Below are 19,111 nucleotides of genomic sequence, written 5' to 3' on the forward strand. Positions count from 1 at the left end.
ATGAGTCAAATTGGATGTGTACTTTTTCATCTTGAAAAGGTGAAAATCTAAAAATATCCAAGTTTAAAAGTATGCATAAAGTGATAAAAGCACGCAAATGTTACAATGATTAATAGCCACGACATTGCACCAAATCAAACATTAACCTTACACCTGCCAATTGTAATATCACACATCAGCGTTATCATTATGCTTTAGTTATTAAAACATAATTAAATCCCAAATGACAAGTTATCATAACATTTATATATAGATAGATGGTGTTATTAAAACATAATTAAATCCCAAATGACAAATTATCATTACATTTATATATAGATAGTACAGTTCTACATATTGATGTTAAACACCTGGTAATAGGTTAACTTTAATACAAATGAAAAACAAAACCATGGCACTTAATGTTTTAGGACGCATATTATCATCTTCGGAATATTAAACATAACTAAATCCCAAATGACAATTATCATTACATTATACATAGATAGATGGTACAGTTCTACATATTGATGTTAAAACACTTGGTAATAGGTTAACTTTAATACAGATAAATAACAAAACCATGGCACTTGACGTTTTAGGAAGCATATTATCATATTCGGAACGTAAGGGCAGTACAAAAAAAAAAAGTTGGAAGAATACATACTACACACACAGAACACTACAAATCAAAATAACGATAAATTACAGATTCGAAAAGTCATTATCCTAGGTTAGATTAGATTGTAATCTGAAATGACAAAACCCCAAAAAGATGTTTGATATAGGAACCCTATTGCTATGGCCCCCCGTTAACAATAGATGATGGCACTGTAGCAAAAGACTAAAGGAGCATAAGCAACTCAAGTTTACAGGAAATAATCAGGTGTTCTTCGAGTCACATCAGGCTCTCCTCTCCTGGGAGCAGGATCAAACTGCAATATATGATTTGAATATTAATATAATATATTGGCTCCATCAAATGCATTATGATCATTTAATGGAGACGTGTTCTGACATCTTACACTGAATGTTTTCTTTGAAACTGAAATTTTACCATCAATATAAATAAATGCATACAGTGGCTAGGTATTGCGAGTCATAATAGATCGTTCGGCCAAACACAAAGTCAAAAGTTCTATAAAAAACTTGGGTGTCGAATGCTACCGAGTATTATATTATTTTAACGATTTATTGAACGATACAAGTTACAGCATCTTAAGAATAGGCATACATTACGGGTGATTTCCAAGTTCCATTCTATTGGACATGTTCCCTCCTAAGTCCTAACCTACACTGATACGAATACGAGCTGAAATTGCTAAGGCATTACTAATAATTCTGTAAAAATGCTGATAAGTAAAGAAGCAAGTAGTCCGATAATAAATAGGCTAAGAAAAGAAATGTGGCCAACTTAAAAAAATGTTGTAATTAAAGGGTTGTGAGGTATCTTTGTATATTGTCTATCTAATTGTATAATATGGACGAATCAGAAACCTGAATAAACGTGTGGCCCTTGCAATCATCAACCTCTAAAATAGAAGCCATATTCCCACATCTATAACAATAATTTGGTGCACTAAAGATAGTGACCACTTTTTGTTCCTGTTAGTCAAAAATTAAGATATAAGAACAAGTGACATCAACAACATCATGACTTGAAGTGAACACTAAAGGAATAAACAATAATACTCGTAATAAAAATAATTAACAATTCAAGTAATTTACATGTCCCCAGTTGAATCCCTCCATGACAAGCTGATGGGCTCGAGCGATAAGCTTTAGGCTGTTGGTATGGTTAAACTGCTCCGATATATCCTGTAGATATACATGTTATTATTATCAATGATCAAGTCAACAACACCTCACTAAAGCCTTACATTTATTAGAAAAAATAAAAGAACATTTAAAATACCTGGCCAAAGGTGTAGCCAGCTCCACGGGGAGAAATACCCCAACCACAACGGTCATCTGGGTCAGACCATAAGAGGTCACACATAGGACCTTCGTGTGGGACCTCTTGAACACGATCAAAATTTCTGATATTATCAAGGGTTTCGATAGAAGGTGACAACCCACCATGGAGACAGAATATTTCAGATTCAACCTATGATCAAACAAAAAAAAAAAAAAAAGAACAAAGATGGAAATTAAACCAGACATTCAATGTTTAAAATTAAACTAATAGATAGAAAAAGGGAGGAAAACAATAAATAATAATCATCTAAAACTTGCATGATCATGTCAATAAAGATGTTATACTGTAAGTTTTGAGTTTAGTGGACAAATGCATAAGGATACTAACCAATGCAGTCAACGGGAAATAATCAAACAAATCGGTAAAAGTCTTCCAAACGTTAGCATTGCCATACCTGTTAATCAACCATTCAAGTTATACAGAAAATTGAATACAGTAATTTATTGTTGTGACTAGTATAGGAAGACCAAACTCACTTCCGAAGGCATTCGTCATAAAATCCATAAACCTGAGTAATCTGCACATAAAGAAAATATGGTATGTTTATATAAATGGAATAGTGTGATGAAAAGTCAAATGAGTCAATAACATACCTGTCGACTTTCATGATTCCCTCTTAGTATTGTAATTCGCTGAGGATACCGTACTTTCAGAGCCACCAAGAGCTGGAAATATGCATTTCTAAAAAATCAAATACTTTATATAAACTTAAGCTCAGGACTCAGTAAGAAATCGACAAACATATTTATGAATACAGAAACATGTATATCAGAAAGGCAGATTTGGGAATGTACTTACAGTGACAGTTTCAACAGAATAATACCCTCGATCGACGTAATCTCCCATGAACAAGTAATTTGTATCAGGGCACTGCCATGGCATTAAAGATGGATATTGATGTGTATATTTCATTTAGATTATACTTACAGACTATTAGATAACATACCTATTATCTTTTATCACATCCTTATAAATATTTATGCAAATGTAATAGCAAAGTATTACCTTTCCTCCGATACGAAAAAGCTCAGCAAGATCATGAAATTGCCCATGAATGTCACCACAGATAGTGACAGGGCTTTTTACTGGCTACACAGATACACAAGTTTATACAAAGTTATTAATACTATTAACTAAAATGAAAGAGAATTTGTGAGATAAAATGTATGTTGTACCTGAACATTGCTTTCATCTACTAATATCTCCTTTGCCTTGTCACATAAAGTCCTAACCTACATCGACAATTAGCCAGCATCTCAATACTATTAGTCTCAATAAATTAAATTGTTTATTATTAATACCACCCAATCATCACTTTTTTTCTTTCACTTAACAATAAATTTACTGCTGATGTTCATTTCAAGGCATCAGAATTACCAAAATTCTCAATAAAGATGTTTAATTTCCTTAACTTAATATTAATAAATTCATGAAAAGAGGGAATATGAACAATATTATAGACAACAAATCCCAAATTAAAAAATTTATCTTAAATACTCAAATATGTGTAAAAAAAATAAATAACTTTACACCGATATTATACTCAGATCTATAGAAAATTACAACAGAGTTAAAAATGTAAACCCTAAATTAACAAAACATAAATTCGAAATGAAACCTCAGGTTCGGTTAAAGGTTTGCACTGCATGAGCTGTGAGATCTGCTCGTCTAGATTCCCATGAGTGTCCGAAGCTAGCTCCACACTCATCTTTATATCTATCTATATATCTGAATGGATAGAGATATTTATTTTGTTAGTGTGTATATATAAATACACGCAGAAAGAGGGGATTTCAAAAATAGAATCCTTGGATTGAATAGAATTTGATTAAACTGAGAAGAAACCCTCGAAAACCGTCTAGATCGATTTTATCGATTCTTGTTTTGATTTCCAGAAATTTTTCAGAAAATAGAAGAACGAACCCTTTAACATTATATCATTTACTTTTCTTACCCTTTATAACATATTTGAACACTATTTCACCCCTTTATTATACGGAATGACAAGTATGACAATAATTCATCTCAGATCAAGCACATGTAATTTAATCTTCGATAATTAATAAAACTAATTAAAACTCACATAATTTGAATAATTTTGTTAATTATGTGGGGGAAAAAATGTAAAAAAATTTACACATGAAAAAATTATGAAATAAACATTTTAATAAATATTGAGAGGAGAATTTTAATATAAAAAATGTGAAATGAAGTTTAAAATGAAAATATCAAATGATATGGAAGATGAACTATGTATGTCAACTACCTCACCATTACATTTGTTATATATTTACAGTGTTATTTATTTAACCCATAAAAAATGCATTTTTCAAAAAAGAAAAATCACCAAATGTAAAATTACTATCTTAGCCATTGTGTATATTAACCACATTTTACTCTATATATCTAAACAGCATAGCCGAAATGAATAGTGAACTTCACAAGGTTCGCAACCTTACAACAAACTTTTATTTTTTAAAATTCAACAACACCCTTTATAATTGTTAATTTTATAATTTTTATAAACTTACCACAAACTTTTCACATTTTATAATTTTATCATAAACCTTCTCATTCATTATAAATCGACGACATAATTATATTATATTATATACCTATATACTAAAGGTAAAACCTTATAAATAGTGAACTTTATGGTTTCTATAATTTTACAACAAACTTTCAATCTTCTGTATTTCAACCACAACCATTATTATTATTATTATTATTATTATTATTATTATTATTATTATTATTATTATTATTATTATTATTATTATTATTATAGTTTAACTTTACGTTTATTAGAAATCAAACACATAACATTTCATTTATTAAGAATGAGCCACATAACTTTTCACTTATTACAAATCGTTAATGTTGCTACTATTAATATAATTGTTTGATTTTTTTTTTATAATTTGAGTTTTTTTTACCCATTTCAGTTTATGTCATTTGCTTCTATTTTTTCTTTACTTTTCATAGTTGAATTTAGCTAACGTTCTTCCGCCGCATCGCGAGAGCGTCACAACTAGTTTTCTCTAAATGATAACATATATAATACACCTCTTAAAACATCGTTATACATTTTTAGTTTTCATTTGAATAGAAAAAATGATTTTTCTTTTACTAATCTTCCCGATGATCCTTCTAATCTTATTCAGGGGAGTAAATGGTCTTTCCTAGATTCTCGATGGGTCTACTTCTTCCCGTGATCTCAACTCTCGCCATTTCAACCCATATCTAATGTAGCTTACATCTCGCCCAAACCCCCAGCTTTTCAAGTTTGTGCTTCGAGCTTTTCCCCTTTTTTACAAATCTGGTAAGGTATGGTATTATCCTAAAGTTTGCTTTATAAATATTTACTCGACCTTCAGTGTTGGTGAAGCTTTAATTGAAGACTCTTCAGTGTCGTATATATGTGACATGTGGTAAAGATTTATTCCCCCTCCTCTCGTGATTTGTTAATTTAACTCAGTGTCAAATATTAATTGTAGGGTAGTGCGTAGTATGAAATCGGACTAGACTAGTTCGGGTCGGTTTCGTCTCGAATTTCAGTTTTTAGCAAAAAGTTAAATCGAGAACAAGATCATGTATCATTCATTCAGTTATGTTCAAAGAACTAACCCGTATTATGAAAATACATAAGTGAACGTGTTTTATACTGTATTTATTAATTTATTAATTTATTTAATCGTGCTATTATAATGAAATAGTTTTTTCATCGATTAACTTATTCTATAGTACGGAGTAATACTTTTGAATAGTGTTATATATTATACAACTTTATATACATGGTTGTAATCTACTCAATACGGAGTTATGTTCAACTAGTTAAATAAAAGTATAAACAATGTTACTAATTTATCTCATAATACGAAGTTGTAATTTGGTTCAGCGGTTGGGGCATGCCTCTCTTAGGGGAGGTCAGGAGTTCGACCTCCGTTGGCTACATATTAAAAACACAATTTCATCTCTGTCATGAAGTATCTACTCATGGCACATTTTTCATATCGTTTGGGGGGTAAAGGGAGGGGGATTTACTTGGTTGTGCCCTTGGATCGGTTTCAAGGTTTCCTCCCGGGCAGCGATGGGGCGGGGTTATTATCGATGAATCGGCATAGTCGAAACGCAAGATGATCGTAACGGGTAGGTTAGTCCCCCTCGGATGATCCATTCGCTGTTAAAAAAAATATTTCTCAAAATACAAGAAACGTATAACATATGTGATCTAACTTCAAAATTGTGATAATATTTTGTAGGAATTATCTAATAATAACGATAGCTTTGTGCGCTACTCTTAACAAAGTTATTAATTGATGGATTTCTTCACTCATCCTTGGTATCCACCTTCCTTTTCTGCTTTTTCTTACTATTTTTTTTTTTCTTTTTTAATCTTTGCATTCGAAAATTCTTTTAAATCCTTCTGACCAGTAGCTTTTTTCAATCTAAGTTTGCTAACACCTTTACATATCTTTTTTTACGCTGTTCAATCTCTTATTCTCTATCTTTTTGGTCTTTTATCAACCCCAACTTTAATTATCTATTAACTTGAGAATTGAGCCCTACGGTTCATTCTCTTCCCTGTGCTTTTTCCGGACATTTTCCGGGCGATCTTCTTCGATTCTTCCTTATTTCTTCGTCTCTTTTCGTTTCTTACTATGGCTGCTGTTGACTCTCTCAATTTGGGGGACTCTATCTTCGTTGGGAGACTTAATAGGGTTTCTCACAATCTTCTTAAAGATGAATTTTCCAAAATCGGGCCGATTAAGGAAATTAAATCTTGGTCATTTAGGCGGTTTGCTTTCGTCTCCTTCGTACAACCGGATCACGCAACAATGGCGATTGAAGTGATGAATGGTTCGTCGGTTTTTGGGTCTCCTATCTATGTCGGTAGGCCTTGCAGACGAGGTATTGGTCCTTCTAGTCGTGGTCTGTCTTCTCGGTCTCCTGTTTCACTAGCTCCGAATCGGCTTGTTGTCGATGGTTTGGAAAGGAGTGTGCTATGTGTCGATTCGTCTTCTTTGAGGGAAGACAATTTGAAAACCTTCTTGCTTAATTGTGAAGCTACGATTTCAAATTTCAGAAGAATCGGGCCGTATGCAGGGGTGGTAGAATGTGGTGATTTGGTCTCATATTCAAATGTGCTTGCTAAGGGTCATGAGTCTAGCTTTGATTTGGTGATTCCGTTTTCTCCAAAGGCTAAGGCCTTTTTCAAGTATGTCTGGGTCGAGTTAAGGGGTTTTCCAGCGAAATTTTCGTCATTAGACAATGTCAGAGATATAGCTAATAGGGTTGGGACGGTGGTGAGTGTAGAGGCCCGTCCTAATCCATCCGGACGAAGTCCATATCGATTATAAACGATTCACAACAGTTGATTACATCGCGAGGTACTTGACCTCTATATGATACATTTTACAAACATTGCATTCGTTTTTGAAAAGGCAATCTTTCATTACATCGAAAGTTGACGGCATGCATACCATTTCATAATATATCTAACTATAACTAACTTAATAATAATCTTGATGAACTCAACGACTCGAATGCAACGTCTTTTGAAATATGCCATAAATGACTCCAAGTAATATCTTTAAAATGAGCAAATGCACAGCGAAAGATTTCTTTCGTATCTGAGAATAAACATGCTTTAAAGTGTCAACCAAAAGGTTAGTGAGTTCATTAGTTTAACATAAATAATCATTTCATAATTTTAATAGACCACAAGATTTCATATTTCCATTTCTCATAAACATACGTCCCATGCATAGAGACAAAAATATCATTCATATGGGTTGAACACCTGGTAACCGACATTCACAATATGCATATAAGAATATCCCCATCATTCCGGGATCCTCCTTCGGACATGATATTAATTTCGAAGTACTAAAGCATCCGGTACTTTGGATGGGGCTTGTTGGGCCCGATAGATCTATCTTTAGGATTCGCGTCAATTAGGGTGTCTGTTCCCTAATTCTTAGATTACCAGACTAAAAAGGGTGATATTCAATTCGATAATCCAACCATAGAATGTAGTTTCGATTACTTGTGTCTATTTCGTAAAACATTTATAAAAGCGCATGTATCCTCAGTCCCAAAAATATATATTGCAAAAGCATTTAAAAAGGGAGTAATGAAACTCACGCATATAAATATTGTAAAATAGTTAATAAAGCATTTGCATGTATTCTCAGCCCAAAAATGTAAATAGTAAAGGGAAGCAAATGAAACTCACTCTATAATATTTTGTAGTAAAAATATTCATACGACGATACTGAACAATGCAGGGTTGGCCTTGGATTCACGAACCTATATCATTTATATATATTAACACATATAATTAACAGGCAATAATAATCAAACCAGTTTGTATATATTAATTATATATTACTTATTTAAAATAGTAATGTAATATTTATATAGTTATTATGTGTGTATTTGATATATTTTTATATAAATAGACTTTGGTTTGTTAAAATAATGACTTTAATAATACTAAAATAGTGTTAATAATAATTAGATTTAATAATGACAATATTAACTTTTGCTAATAATACTAGTCATTTTATTTGTAATAACAATATTAATGATAATAATAATATATTAAAAATAATGATACTTTTGATGATACTTTAAAAATGATAAATTTAATTATAATGATAACTTTACTAAAAATGATAATTTTAATAGTAATTAATACTAATAATAATAACTACAAAAATAATGGTTTTACTAATAATAATAATATTAATATTTATATTAATAACTATAATTATAATGATACTACTAATAATAATACTAATATTTATGATAATAATAAAAATATTAATAATCATAATAATAACAATAATAATAATAAAAATAATAGAAAGACTACCTTAATGTAATAAGCCTTAAAAAAATAAACGCCTTTGCCCGGGTTCGAACCCGAGACCTCTTGCTCACCTACCACATGCCTTAACCCTCATTCTATTGTTATATTCCTGATAATATTCACCCCATAATTCGATTTAACCCATTATTATTTCATTCTATCTTTGTTTATTTCATCTTCATCACCATGATCATGTACATCACTCTCATCATCACCATTCATAATCATCTTCCACTCGTCACTGTCTCACCATAATCATCATTATAATAAAACGAGCTTTAACTTTTTAATTTAAAATCATTGGTGGGCTTCGGTTCAATAGAAAACAGGAATATAAACTTGATCCCGGCCCAACATATCATAAATTTGTGAAGCCCAAATAATTTATCCAGTAACATCATTCGGTTTCTTTCATTGTTTCTTATTCTCATCATCACCACGTTCATCATCGACACCAGACATCATCGAAACCCCCTTCTTTTCTCTTGAAGCATTATTATTGTCATATAACAGAAATTCATAGAAACGTACAGCTGTTTTCGAACATAATAGTAGCAGGTCGTGACGGGATGGTAAACAACAAGACGTGTGTTAAGGTGATAAGGTTGGGTTCGTGTATAGCAGTAACGGAAACAAAAAAAAATACAGGAGAGAGAAGTAACAGCAATCGTTGGAACTTGACTTGAGAGATTAGAACATAATTAGAGTATAGTAACGAAATCACAACGGTTCTTGGAGGTTGTTTAGGGTGACGGTTCAGGAGGGTTTTTGTGAGATGGTGGTCCAAGAGTGGTTCGAAAAACAAAAACAAGGTGCCGGAGTGATGGTTGTGAATTAAGATTAGGAGAGAGAGTAATAGTGTGGTGGTTTATGATCTTGAGTTGAGAAAATTGATGGTGATGGTGTCGACTAGATGGTGGTGAGGAGAGAGAGAGAAAAAAATATGAGCTGTGAGGTTTTGAGAGAAGTTAATTTTAAGTTTTTGGTATATATTATAATACTACCTACAATAATAGATAATTAAAATAATAATAAAAAAAGTCACGGGCCTAAAATTGGGGAAGTTGGCCGATCCCATCAGAGGAGTAATTTAATTAATTAAAATATATATTTTCTTTAAAAAAAAAAATTCATCCTCATTTAATAATTTAATAATTATTTTAATAATTAAATAAGTCATGGGTTATAACAAAATGAAAAGGGATTTGACCAAATCTTGGTTGTTTTGGCCGAGATACTAATAGTACATATTTATTTATTTTTTATTTTATACGAATATCAATATATTAGTTCCTTTCTCATAATTAATTACTATAATAAAATTAGTCAAATTTTGTGGTAGTAAAGTTATTAGAATTTATTAAATATGTTACTCCGTATTAGATCAATGTTATAGGAGTAAACATTCATTTTTTTTGTTAGACTTTATGATTGAAAATTTAAAAAAAATGAAGAAATAAGAAGAATTGGAAAAATCACTTTATGTCTAGTGAAAATGGTCTTTGGGTCCAGCAAATTTAGGGGTCCAATAATAGTTTTCATGTAAAGAAGAATTATTAAACTTATGGCAAATTAAAATAAACTTAATAAATTTGGCTCAGCTTTTCTAATTTTTATGATTGTGTGCAGGTCTTTTATTTTATACCTTATATCTATTTAAATCTCCACCGATGTGGGATGCAAAGAAGCTGATATGCAGACCAAACTTATCAAATTGTTTCAAACAAAATTAAGGTCACGACCCCAAGTAACCCAAGTGGCTCTTAACAAGTGGTGTTGTTTTGCAGAAGTAAGAAACAGCAAACAAAAAGTTTAAGTGGGGTTGGTGGTTTTTTTTTTTTACCTTTCTATATGCAGATATCTATATATATATAACATCACATTCAAACAACTTGATATCATAAATAATAAAATATAAATAATAAACGTGCTAGAATTAATATAACAGTCATAGAGATCTGTCGACACTTTTTCACGGGTGATAATTCGTAGTCCGTTGTTAATCAGTGACGGATAAAAGTCTTCGGAAAAATTTTAAATTTTTACCTTAATTATATTTATTTATATCGGTCATTATGGTATAAAATTCAATCATTAACTACTAAATAAAAATTACATCACTGTCCGCTCTCATTTCTGGGTAAAATATAAAAAGTGTTAAAACTTAACAAATAGTTCCTAAATACATTTTTAATAAGCCTCAAATTTATAGAACTCATTTTCGTATCACCGTTTATTTTAAAATTACATAACTTTAAATTTAACTTGCTTAATATCGATCGAAACATCAAACGAGTATTAAAATCATTTAATATTTATTTTTAATATACTTTATTTATATATAGAGCTATATTTTAAATAATAATTATTATAATATCCTATTATTATTTTATTAATTTTTAATAACAACAACATATAATACTTCAAATTATATTTCGAATTATTATTTATATATACATACACACATATCTATTTACAATTAATTGTTCGTGAATCGTCGGGAATAGTTAAAAGGGCAAGTGCATTCATGTAAACTATTCCAAAGTTTTCGAGACTCGACATTACAGACTTTGCTTATCGTGTTGGAAACATATAAAGATTAAGTTTAAATTTGGTTTGGAAATTTCCGGGTCGTCACAGTACCTACCCGTTAAAGAAATTTCGTCCCGAAATTTGAGTGAGGTCGTCATGGCTGACAATAAGAATGTTTTCATGACACATACGAGCTGATAATTGGAGTTTTATCATCATTGAGTAATATGGATAAAACAATTCGATTATTCGAAGAGTACAAATGAAGCTATCACAAAAGAGTGAAATGAAGGAATAGAGATTCGTCTTAGCTTTTGACATGGTAACGGTTGAATTCCAGAATTCAAGGGATTTAAAGAGAATCTTCGAAATCTAAAAGATTTGATTCTTCGGCGAATAAGGAAATTAAGATCTCCATATTTAAATACGGTGATCTGCCTCGAATACTCTGTCTGATATTTCCACTATAAATTAAGTTCTTTCGTTCCATTATTCTCACCATTCCTATACTTTCTTTCTTAGTTCATACATCCAAAAGATTGTAAAAATGCTTAATCCAGTTCTAATCCTTGATATTTTTCTAATTATCATTTCTGTCATCCTTCTTTTCAATTTTCCATCAGAAGAATCTGTTTACTTCTACTATTACCTTGGGGTGATACTATTCTTAATTATTCCGTGTCTTTATATTGCTATTCGTATTAATATCCATGGTTTGTAATTTCTGCGTTGTTGTTGGGTTTTATATCTTCCCTTATATTTCGATGTCCATGTTTTCGTTCTTCTGTAATCATTGTCATCCACAGTTAATACTCTCTCCAATTTACTATGATTTATACTCCCATTTTTATTTCAGATCTTCATTCTTTTGTTTTCTCTTCCCGACTTTATATCAAGCGAATAATGGTCCAGAATTCGTAAGTATGTCATTTAGAATGAACTTAATGTTCTAATTAAGAAAGAACGTAATCGCACGATTTGATTTGTCAAATTACCAGAATCACTGAGAATAGAACTATCAAGAATATATTTTCTTGATATGTTCAGAAATTAATCAGAATGAAAGAGTTATGTAACATGACACATGATGACGTTAAAATCTGTGAATCATCATGTTCCATTTAGAAACTCAGCATGACTTACTGTAATATAATCACGTTGATCAAGTGTCATTATATTATACTAACTCATGCATCAGTTCCCAACATTACTTCAATAACATTCATATTTTAAGCTCAAAAGTTTACAGAATATAGAAACTAATAATTTCTATATGATGTAACACTGATATCATGAAGAGATTAATGATTTCAGATAAGAATAGTTCTGAAAATATCTTTAGAAATGTGGAGGATATTTACAATGAAAGATACGATGATATCTTGGAATTTCTAATATCGATGGATGATGAAGAAAATTTTTCCGCAAGAGTTTGAAGTCAGAAGCAAGGTATTCGTTAAAGATTTCATCAGAAACAGAATCATCAGGATTCTTAATGTACAAGTTTAGTCCTTGTGATTTGTTCATAGACTCCTTCGTAGTTTGCTCAAACTGTTTTTCAGTACCAAATTTTCTATCGAGCGTTCCTAACACTCCATTCTTTATCATTAAACTTTTGGCCCTTTAGACCATCTACAATTTTTTTTTTCTGTTTCCTCTGCATTTAATGCTACGATATCTGAATCATCGGTTATTGTGATGACCCAGAAATTTCGACAAAATTTAAACTTAATCTTTGTATGATTAACATTTCCGACACGATAAGCAAAGTCTGTAAAACTGAATCTCAAAATTTTTGAATTACTTTTATATATTTAAATACCTTCGGTTGTTTTCGACGATTCGCGAACAATTATATGTAAAAAGATACATATATACTATAACATGAAAAGGTAACAATGTATTAATTGTTTGATACCGTACATTAAACTTATTGGTTTAAATATCTATTTGAATGTATATGATAAGTTGAAATATTTATTATTAAAATTTATTTATAAATAACGTCCAATGTGTATTTAAAAACTGATTTATGTATATTAAAAAGATATATACATATATATAATAAACGATAGTAACATTCGTTTATTGATTCAATTGATATTTAGATAAGTTAACTAAAGCGTTTAAGATGAACCAGTTAAACACTAATTTGCTACAGTGTTTTCAAATTGCCACATTACTCAAAATGCTACAGTGTTTTCGAAAATCACTATTTGCTACAGTGAAATTGACTTTGCTACAGTGGATTGCTACAGTAAAATTTGACTTTGCTACAGTAACTTTGCTACAGTGAAACACTATTTTAAAATGTATTTTTAGCAAATAACGAGACGATGATTTATAGAAGTAAATGACCAAAATACTCGAAAGTTTAAGATATACTATGAGTGGTATAGTTTATGGATAACTTAAGGCTATATTTTGACAAAGGTACGTGTCACGAAACGTAAAATGCAAGTTTTCTCAGCGTACGAAAGGACATTCGAAAATCCGGAACCGGGACCCGAGTCAAGAAGAAACGCCCGACGCAACGGACCAAAAATATCTAGTCTACTATGCACAAGAATAAAATATAATATATAAATAATTATATTAATTATTTATATATTTATATTTATTTTATATTATGTCGACAAGCTAGGAGCCAAAACAATGTGAGCTGTCCCTGGTCCTCATGCGAGTCGCATGGCCAGAAGGCCATTTCCATGCGAGTCGCATGACTCCAGATTTCAGGCCAGGTTCTATAAATTGCAGTTTTTGGCTCGAGATAATCACACACATACACAAATATAGATATACTCCGTAATATTATTTATTATTATTATTATTATTATTATTATTATTATTATTATTATTATTATTAATAAGATTATTATAAATCTTATTATTTTTATTATTAATGTTATTATTTTTGCGATACAAAAATAATAATGTACATAAAATATTACGACGGAGTGCTGTCCAAGTAATTTTCAAAATATGTTTTCGAGCGGGAAAGAGCTAAGGAAAATATGAGTTATTGCCAAGGAAATTATGGGTAATGTTCGGGGGTATTTTTGTGAATCAAACCTCGTGTTTATCATCTCCGATGCGTCTACGTGCTTTCCTGCAATATTGTATATCAATATTAAACTGTGAGTTTCATATGATCCCTTTTACTCAATATATTTTGGGCTGAGAATACATGCGACTGTTTATAAATACTGAAAATACTAGATTTATATGCGTGAGTTTCATATGATCCCTTTTTCAAATTATATTTTTGGGCTGAGAATACATGCGCAGTTTTATAAACTGTTTTACTAAATGGATACAAATACTAAAACTGATTTTGTGTGAGTTTCATAAGATCCCTTTTACTCTCTACATTTTTGGGCTGAGAATACATGCAAATGCTTTATTAACCGATATACAATATTTATATGCGTGAGTTTCATTTGCTCCCTTTTTAATTGCTTTTGCAATCTATATTTTTGGGCTGAGAATACATGCACTTTATTTTAAACGCAATGGATACAAGTACATACTAAATTCTACACCGAGTTTGAACTGAAAATCCCTTAGCTTTGGTAACTAGTAACTGCCAGTTATAAGAACTGGTGGGCGCGAGTAGTAGTATATGGATCCATAGGGCTTGACATCCCCGTCCGAGCTAGAGCACTAGCCTTTTAACGAACGTATGCTATTTGAGAAGCGTACACGTTGGTTTGCGTGTATTATTAAGATGATTATACAAAGGGTACAAATTATATAAACGTTAAAGTTTAGTTACCAGGGTGCTCAATTTTGTAAAACCGATTGATAAACGTTTCGGATGAAACAACTGAAATCTTGTGATCCACCTTTTATGTAAAACCTATTGATAAACGTTTCGGATGAAACAACTGAAATCTTGTGATCCACCTTTTATGTAAAACCTATTGATAAACGTTTCGGATGAAACAACTGAAATCTTGTGATCCACCTTTTATGTAAAACCTATTGATAAACGTTTCGGATGAAACAACTGAAATCTTGTGATCCACCTTTTATGTAAAACCTATTGATAAACGTTTCGGATGAAACAACTGAAATCTTGTGATCCACCTTTTATGTAAAACCTATTGATAAACGTTTCGGATGAAACAACTGAAATCTTGTGATCCACCTTTTATGTAAAACCTATTGATAAACGTTTCGGATGAAACAACTGAAATCTTGTGATCCACCTTTTATGTAAAACCTATTGATAAATGTTTTGAATAAAACAACTGAACTTTTGTAATCCACATTGATATACGGATTATGTGTAATATTAAAACTATGAACTCACCAACCTTTGTGTTGACACTTGAAGTATGTTTATTCTCAGGATTCTAGAAGTCTTCCGCTGTTTGCTTATACGTAATACAAGATATGTGCTTGGAGTCATACATGCTATATACAAGAAACTTGCATTCACCAAACCATTACCATGTATCTTATTTTGACTGTATTGTCAACAGATGTATTATTGTAAACCATTTAAATGGTGATTGTCTATACGTAGAAATCATCAGATGTTAAAAACCTGGAATTTATATATTCATTTATGAAATACCTTTTCAAACGAATACAATGTTACAAAATGTGTCACATAGAGGTCAAATACCTCGCAATGAAATCAATGAATGACGTGTTCGTCCATATGGATTTGGAGCGATCGTCACAGTTATCAATCCGAGGTGGTTTCAGGAGAATTGTGTTTTTAGATGATTAAACGCTGATGGTAGTATGGTGAAATATAAAAGGTTCCCCGGTAACAATAAAAGAGCATACACATAAATCAAGGTGGTAATATGGTTGTTTCGAATGAAAAGTCGAAGTTGACTTGTTGGAGCTGTGACAAAATTTGCTAATTTGAAAGGGAACTGCAAAGTTATTTTGGGTAATAATAACGCCAAAGAAGCTAGCATAGATACGTGTTAAACTTTTACTCAGGTTTCGAATATTTTCAGGTGCATGACTATATGCATCAATCTTTTCTTCCGTAGATGAAATGCGATTGATTCATCCTCTCGATTGAGATGTTTTCAAGAATCATGAAAGGTTTGAACGCAGATTGTAATCGTCAAGATACAAAGGAGTTTTAAGATGAAATCAAGTGGCAAACTTGAAGAAATGTTTAGTTTCATATGTTATATTCAATATTTTAATTCATTTTAATTGTCCAATGTTATTAGTCCACAGTCGATAGTCCGCAGTTGACAGTCCAATAATTCATATATAATTTAATATATAATATTCGAATTAATTAATACGTATCGTGACCCGTGTACATGTCTCAGACTCGATCACAACTCAAACTATATATATTATTGTAGAATCAACCTCAACCCTGTATAGAGAACTCGATCATTACTGCATATAGAGTGTCTATGGTAATTCCAAATAATATATATAGATGCGTCGATATGATATGTCAAAACCTTGTATACGTGTCCCGATATTTAAAGTGCGTAAAATAAATAATAGAAAATAAATGACGATAAATAAAGTGCGTAAAGTAAATAACATAAATTAAATGACGATAAATAAAATTGCGAGAATATAAATTGCGGTAAATAAATTGCGATAATTAAATTGCGATAAATAAATTGTGATAAAATAAAATGTAATACGGAATTAACAGTTAGCTAGGAACAGTTAGTTAGGATCTTGTTAGCGTGGTTTCTTAACAAAATTTCATATTGTTAATTAGTCTGTTTCTAATAATTTTTTTTATTGTGTCCATTATTTCTTCATTATACCACTTGTTGGATTCTGATAAGTCAAAATCCAAATATAAAATTGAATTTGAATAAAAATAGTTATTCTTTGGTGAACGAATACGTATATCGGTGGTTGTAAATAGGATAGTAAATAACAGTTGAATTAGATTCATAGAATGTACAGTGTAACTTATTACTGCAAAATCTAAATATTCCTTAGGTATTACCTACCCGTTAAAATATTTTCACCATTAAGAGTTTGTACGAAAGAATTTTTAATTACAATCTTTATGAAAATATATGTACATATATATTTTCTTCAGATATAATCATGGATTTAATGAGTCAATATGATATTAAACTCATTTGATTTACCGTAGAATAAGAATATATAATCTCTAAAACATTAGAGATTACATAATCACCATGTCGAACGAAGATAACTGATGTAGAACAATTCGTAGAATGATAATTATACTCGAGGTACAGAATGAGATGTTGAGGCATGGATTGTTGATGGTAATGGTGCTGTTACTGATAGTACTATTGGTGCCGGTGATGTTGTTGAAGCTGGTACATTTTGCACCATATTTTCCAAATTGATTACTCGAGTGCGAAGTTCGTTGACTTCTTGTATTACTCCAGGATGATTGTCGGTCGGAACGAGTGGATGAATAAGGTTTATAATTGTGGATAGAATATAATCGTGTCGAACTACTCTGGAAATGAGGCTGAAAATGGTGTTTTGGATAGATTCGCCGGTAAACGTTTCAGGTTCCTTATCAAGAGGTGAATTCGGTTGGTGGAAGAGATCGCCTTTTTCGCGTCTCCATTGATTAGGTCAACTACGAATTCATCAGATGAATTGGGGATGGATGATTGATTGATTCATTCTGGTGACACTGCTTTCGGAGCTTAGGTGAAACTCCATATCGGAATAGCTGTCGGAATCCGAGGAATTCAAACTAGTTGAGGGATTCATCTCGTACGATCAGATGAAGGATTTTCGATAAGAAATAGATTATAGGATGTAGATTAGTACCCTGCAATACATAATTTACATATGCATATATAATACTAAAATCCCATAAGTTACGGAGGAATCTACGGAAGCTGTCAGGCAAAGTCTACAGTAACAGATACGCTAAGATATGAATTATCAGATACGCTGAGATATGAATTTTGTCTATACACTATTCATGCAGTCAATGCAGTAAAATATGTCTAGACTGAGAATGATGAGCAGGTAATTTCCTAAGGATGATAAGCAGGTAATTTCTGACGAAAATGATAAGCAAAACTTTTTGACATGCAGACCAGGTTCAAGTCCAGACTTATTAATATAACCTAACAACTACTAGGTCGAAGTCCAGACTCACTAATGTATCCTAACAACTCCTAGTTAGACACACTAATGCAAGACCTGGTTCGCTACGACCACTGCTCTGATACCAACTGTAGAGACCCGTCCTAATCCATCCGGACGAAGTCCATATCGATTATAAACGATTCATAACAGTTGATTACATCGTGAGGTACTTGACCTCTATATGATACATTTTACAAACATTGCATTCATTTTTGAAAAGACAATCTTTCATTACATCGAAATTTGACGGCATGCATACCATTTCATAATATATCTAACTATAACTGACTTAATAATAATCTTGATGAACTCAATGACTCGAATGCAACGTCTTTTGAAATATGCCATAAATGACACCAAGTAATATCTTTAAAATGAGCAAATGCACAGCGGAAGATTTCTTTCGTACCTGAGAATAAACATGCTTTAAAGTGTCAACCAAAAGGTTGGTGAGTTCATTAGTTTAACATAAATAATCATTTCATAATTTTAATAGACCACAAGAATTCATATTTCCATTTCTCATAAACATACGTCCCATGCATAGAGACAAAAATATCATTCATATGGGTTGAACACCTGGTAACCGACATTCACAATATGCATATAAGAATATCCCCATCATTCCGGGATCCTCCTTCGGA

General features: G+C 31.4%; 1 protein-coding gene across 1 annotated transcript; it reads right to left on the minus strand.

The window, feature by feature from the left end:
• Nucleotides 1-568: 568 nt before the first annotated feature.
• On the minus strand, nucleotides 569-3,833 carry LOC139843758 (serine/threonine-protein phosphatase PP2A-2 catalytic subunit). The gene is made up of 11 exons (XM_071833905.1): nucleotides 3,576-3,833; nucleotides 3,133-3,189; nucleotides 2,963-3,046; nucleotides 2,756-2,827; nucleotides 2,551-2,622; nucleotides 2,434-2,474; nucleotides 2,285-2,351; nucleotides 1,895-2,086; nucleotides 1,708-1,797; nucleotides 1,477-1,584; nucleotides 569-914 (listed from the first exon to the last, which is right to left on the minus strand). The coding sequence occupies exons 1-11, from the start codon at nucleotides 3,663-3,665 to the stop codon at nucleotides 849-851; spliced, it is 939 nt and encodes a 312-aa protein (XP_071690006.1). The 5' UTR covers nucleotides 3,666-3,833; the 3' UTR covers nucleotides 569-848.
• Nucleotides 3,834-19,111: the final 15,278 nt, after the last annotated feature.

The sequence above is a fragment of the Rutidosis leptorrhynchoides genome, chromosome 4 (genome assembly GCF_046630445.1).
Source record: "Rutidosis leptorrhynchoides isolate AG116_Rl617_1_P2 chromosome 4, CSIRO_AGI_Rlap_v1, whole genome shotgun sequence".
Classification (NCBI taxonomy): Eukaryota; Viridiplantae; Streptophyta; class Magnoliopsida; order Asterales; family Asteraceae; genus Rutidosis; species Rutidosis leptorrhynchoides.